The following is a 6,000-nucleotide window of genomic DNA, read 5'->3' as shown; positions in this document are numbered from 1 at the left end:
AGACTCTGAATTAGAATAACAATTTCTACAAATTCTAGAACATGTTCAGACTATCTTATGTTCTTTCCTTGACATCCATTTACAACTTACCTTTGGCCTTGCCATCACGTGACCAAAAACATAGCTTCCTTCCAGGTTAAACTTGGGAACTAAGGTAATTATGTATTCAAATGTATTTGTTGCATGTAACTATCATCACAGCAATGGCCAGTAGTGTGATCTCTCATACTATGGGCGTATTGTTTACTTTTCGAGCGACGAACGGACCCACATAAAGCCCAGGCTTGCCGCCTAATGCCGTACGTAATGGAGAGATTAATATCTTAAAAGCGCTCAGCCGGCGCAGGACTAGTGGCCAAACACTTCAGTTTAGCAGCACCGGGAGAACACCTCGAAGACGGAATATGCCTCTCTGTTGGACTCTGATGTTTGCTACTTTTTGCACTGTGAACCAAGATCGCTCTCTACGAAACTGTAGACAATTGAGTTGACAATGCAAGAAACGGTTTCGGAATATCGGTCTCTGGCATTTCCAGTCAGGACACCGCACAGCCACCGATTTAAACTTCAGCCAAGTTAATCGTTTATTCCCTGATATGACTCCGACATGACTCACTGAGATTTTACATTCTAAGGAATATCATCTCAGTGGGTCCCTTAATTGTTCCAAGGTGCCAATGCGGATACGCGCTTCTGGAGGCAGATCTTGGTGGCTGTGTTTTGACTTTCCTTGGAGAACGCAATGGACTTCAAATAGTAAACATTCAAAACATGCACCATGACCGTGTAAGACATAGATGAGACCTCACTATTCGATCATCTTGCCTGGCATCTTGGATGAAAGTTTTTTTGTGGTCATCGGTCCATACGAGGGAGAGAACAGCGATGCTCACTAACGTTACAAATTCTAACTGCAGCACGCAGGATACTGACGTTCATTATAACTTTCCTGTTCTTGTATTTGGGATACTGCTAATAATCGTCATTATTGGTGGAAATACTCTTGTGTGCCTTAGTGTTTACACGGAAAAGGCTTTAAAAACTACAACAAACTACTTTATTGTCAGTTTGGCTGTTGCAGACTTGATGCTGGCTGTGTTGGTTTTGCCACTGTATGTTTATTCTGAGGTAAGCATCCTTAAAATGTTAGACAACAGTACAACATTTCATACTACATTTCTGCTCTAAATGAAACAACCTTTCGATTAAGGACATGGTTTTCAGATCACTGGAGATGACACCATGAAAGGATCAGTAACTTGGCACTGGCTCAACATAAGTATCTCACTGGGTCAAGTAACCGTGGGACAGGCGTCATACAGTATGCCTTATCTGTTTCTACTGTAACCCGTCAAGTGACGTTTAAACTAGTTTAAATGGCCCTTCATTTCTTTGGGAGATGGCTAATGTAATATCACATCATTTGGCAATTGTTTGCCCCTTATGTTCAATTTTGGCACAGGGTACTACTGGTCCTTCCAAATTGCAACTTTTATTGTAGGCTATGTACTGTAGGTTTTCCGAAGGAGTTAAATAATGTTCTCTGTTTCGCACATTACACATTTCAGGAATAAGATAGGAAAGCAGGTGCCTGATGCATTAGTTGGTCTGATCTGTTGAGTTGATTGAGTTACTCAATGCTCCTCTCAGTTTCAGGGCGGCATTTGGTCCTTGAACATGATGGTTTGTGATGGGCTGATGACAATGGATGTGATGCTGTGTACGGCTTCCATATTCAACCTGTGTGCCATCAGCCTGGACAGGTAGGAATTTCAACACACACACACACACACACACACACATTTGTGTTTAAACATGTCTATCCTCCTATATCATGAGCTGTTGCAGTGGATGTGTTTAAAATGCCTACTTTTCATTCGGCAGGTTCATTGCTGTTGCAGTTCCTCTGCATTACAACCGTAAGCACGTTGACAACAGGCAGATCATTCTTCTCTCCGGCACCTGGTTACTGGCCTTTGCTGTGGCCTCCCCCATTCTCTTTGGAATAAACAACGTCCCTGACCGCGACCAGTCGGAGTGCAAACTAGAGGACGACAACTACGTGGTCTACTCGTCCGTCTGTTCCTTCTTCATCCCCTGCCCCATCATGCTGCTGCTGTACTGCCGCATGTTCTATGGCCTGCGCCAGTGGGAGGAAGCCCGCAAGGCCCGGCTGCTCAAGAGCATCCAGACCTGCCGGACCCTACAGGCGCCCGCGGCCCGGGCGACTGTCCAGAAGCCCTCAGTTTCGGCCACACAGCTGCAGAAGCAGGAGCCTCGGTCTCCGTCTCAACCTCAACCGGTGCAACCACCACGCCTGCCCCGGGTCATTGAGAAGGACCTGGCCCAAGCGAGGATGGAGGACAATGAAGAGTCGACCACCCCAGAATTCCCGCTGCCCCTTAAGTACAGGAACAGTGTCATTCAGACAGTGTCGTACCCGGACGTCACATACAGCCCCTCGCCGCGCAGGAAGAAGAAGGGGGCCAAACTGAACGGGCGTGAGCGGAAAGCAATGAAGGTGCTGCCGGTGATTGTAGGTAGGTAAAGGCTGATTCACTCATATGGTTGTTATTTAGTAGTTACTAGTTTGTAGATTAAGAAGTTAGGTTGTTAAAAGAAGATGGTTGGCTTCAGGCATCATTGCAAGTATGGTTTCTATACTATGGAACAGGTGGGATTTTTAATTGTGACCTGAGATGTATGTGGATTGAGACCATATACATGGACACACTAGACTGAGACTATGTGATTGTGGACACACTAGACTGATGACTGCCTATGAAAAGGAGTGTAGGCTCCTGATGCATTCATAGCTCAATTAAATTTAAGGGCCTGTTTTGAATTCAATATCGATAGTAACTCTCTTTTAGAGAAACGTTATTCCTCTCTCCACTACCTGACATTCCCAAAGAAAGCATTGGTTGACCCGGCATGGTAAAATTGCAATGCATGGTAAAACTGTAAACTTTAAGTGTAGCTGAATTATCTGACAATATGTCCACAATAAACTGTGAGTGAGCTTTAGTGAAATACTGTAAGGTCAGGCAGGGGCACAGAACCAAAGATTGACAAGAGTGAACACAAGTGCATAAGTGACACACAACACTGACACTCACATTTGTCCTAATGCCCAAACACATAGCTAACTATAGGCTTAATCTTTAAATCCAATTACCACATAATCTTTGTATAGTCGTGTAATCTAATGTTACACTTTCAGACGTTTCAAAGCTTGGGGGTTACTTGAACTTTTCAGTGTAACTTAAGAGAATTATCACACATTTCTGAATTTATATTACAGAATTGACTTCTGTAATGTTTCTGAACATTATTTTTCTTACAAAAAAAAACCAAGCAAAAAAACCCCATAAACTTGTGCCCCGTGGTGATTCAATACATGGATACTAAGAGACATCAGTAACAATGCTGACTCTCATGTGAAATCCAGTGAACGTATCATGATGCCACAGAAAGTATCACAGTGAAAGTATCATTGCCCACTAGTAGACAGTGATCAGTGACAGCTTAGGGGATCATCAGATATATCTACTTAACACTCGGTTTACACCAGGTAGTCTAACTGTTGTTGGGTTGCAACTTGCAAGAGGATGTTGCCATATCATTTGTCCTCAAAATACCACCTTCCATGTCACATTCACTCTGTCATTCACTGTCTAGTGTGCTCATGCTTATTTTAAGAGCTTGTTCCAACAGAATATTTAAGTGGAGTAGATGCCTGGAGTTTCACAGCAGCAGCAATATCTTCAAGGTGTACCTTGGACATCATAAAATATGTAACATGGCATGATATAACAGTGAACAGTACATTTAGATGCATAGTAATTAACTTTACAGCCAAGTAAAGAGCCAGACTGTCCACATGAGCTGTTATGCTTTACTTCATCAAACACATTAGATGGTGGTAGCTTGTGCAAACACTTCTCTGACTATAGACACTGGCTTGTATAACACTTGGCTGTTGTTAAGGAAGAGCAGGAAGGAAGTGTTGCAACATCAGATGCTGAATGCTGTGGCATAGATGCTTTTTAGGTTATTTATTCAGATTCAGATCTTTAAAAGAGAAGCGTGTGTCCTTACTCATGATAATCTCCTGGGCAACACCTTTGCTTGGGTGTGCATTTGTCCTCCTGGCTATCTCATTAGGTGCTAACAGGTCTCAGGTGATGAGCTCGCTGTGTCTGTGTCGGAATGTGGCACGTGGTCACATGAGCAGCGGTAGTGGCTTAGACTGTGACCCTTTAAATGCCTGATATGTCTACTACCACCTCATTTATACACAGTCAGTCTTTCTTTTTACAAACGGTATGCCTGTGGGTCGTTCGGTAGAGCAACGTGAAGTTAGTTGTATTTTTTTTAGCAATGTCACTCTGAGAAAGATGTCAAAATCTGGTACCTGTGACCTGTCCAACATTTATACCTGTTGTCCCGTCCTCGATTGGTTTCTAGGTGCGTTCCTGTTCTGCTGGACGCCCTTCTTCGTTGTGCACACCACCAGGGCCATGTGTGAGTCCTGTGATATCTCCCCTTACCTGATGAGCACTGTCACCTGGCTGGGGTACGTCAACAGCGCTCTCAACCCCATCATCTACACAGTGTTCAACACAGAGTTCAGGAAGTTCTTCCGCAAGTTTGTGCTCACCTGTTGGTGAATGGAGAAATGATGAACGGCGCAAAAATGTTTCCGCATCCTTGAAATTGCAGTGACTGCATTATGCAGCACTGTGGACCAGATCTTCCAGCTGTGTGATGATTATTCTGCTCCTTTGCTTTTGTACGGCGCACATATTGTCATTGAATTCTTGAAATGAAGTGACTGCATTATGTGATACTATGGGCCATTGTGGGCCAAGTGCTGCATGACGTGATAAATATATTTAGTTTTTGTACAGATCTGTCACCCATTCTACCTTTGCTACTATTTTTTTATGTCTGTGACAGCAGAATGTAAGTTTGTTTGTTAAAAGGTGCCTATTGTTCTCTCGCTCATCCACGTTTTATGTGGAAAACTATCCATTAATATGATGTTTTCCCCTCGAAACAAGAAAACGCACCAGAAAAGTGTTGCCAACACATGGACGCTGGACACTATACATAAGAACTGATTCATAGTGATTTATTAGTTTTGCTGTAAGAACATGACTTGATTCTTCAGTGTACGCTCCTGCTGTACCCAAACAAGTATTTTTAAGTATTCACAGTAGAGATAAAACACCACAGACTATAGGATGTTGCTATAATATTCAATACTCAACTGCTCATATAAAACACATCATACTGTTTAATCTATTATGCATTGCCATCCCATCACCAGCCTGGTCTATGAAACTATATTTATGTATAGTTGCATGATAGTATGCTACAGTTTGTTACATAATTAACTGTAGGGGAAAAAACTGCAGTTTATATTTCTCTCTGCCAGTTCTTGACAATGGTAACAGTAAACAGTTCTGTACTTGATGAAGATCCTGTGAAAGATTTAATGAAAACAAAATCAAGTTAAGTTGTTTTTCATTGTTGTTTCCTAAACTTTAAATTCTAAAACTTTTGGAAGACACGAAGTCAAATATGACCTGAACAAATTGTTTATTTATTCAGTGCCATGGAATGGTTTAATAAATTGGACCATAAATCCAACTGTTCTTTTCTGTTAGAACATTCCTTTCTTCAATTTCATACATTCATCATAATGTTTCAATGAACTTAGACTAATAACTGGTATGAGAGACAGAGACCACTGACACCTTGTTTGAGCATTGAAGTTTGGGATAAAAAGGACAGAAGAAAAATATTTTGATTTGCAGATAGAAGACCAATATTCATCAAAACCTCTGTGATCTCTAAAGCAGTCCTTTATCAAAGCATGAATTTGCCTGTTGGAATAAGAGAACCAGCAGGCCAACTGAACTCATAGCTTTCATTTACCTAACCACTCTGAGACAGAAATACTGAGTGCAATTGTGCCTACTGGGTTTAACC

At 42.0% G+C, this 6,000-nt stretch overlaps 1 protein-coding gene across 1 annotated transcript; it reads left to right on the top strand.

The window, feature by feature from the left end:
* The first annotated feature begins 398 nt into the window (after nt 1–398).
* drd4b (dopamine receptor D4b) lies at nt 399–5,653 on the top strand. Its single transcript, XM_062549314.1, has 4 exons — nt 399–1,128; nt 1,651–1,763; nt 1,885–2,540; nt 4,471–5,653. Exons 1-4 carry the CDS (start codon nt 838–840, stop codon nt 4,671–4,673), a joined length of 1,263 nt encoding a protein of 420 aa, XP_062405298.1. The 5' UTR covers nt 399–837; the 3' UTR covers nt 4,674–5,653.
* The last annotated feature ends 347 nt before the right edge of the window (nt 5,654–6,000 follow it).

The sequence above is a fragment of the Sardina pilchardus genome, chromosome 11 (assembly GCF_963854185.1).
Source record: "Sardina pilchardus chromosome 11, fSarPil1.1, whole genome shotgun sequence".
NCBI lineage: Eukaryota > Metazoa > Chordata > Actinopteri > Clupeiformes > Clupeidae > Sardina > Sardina pilchardus.
Note: the sequence above shows the minus strand (reverse complement) of the source record. Positions and strands in the feature narration are given on the sequence as shown.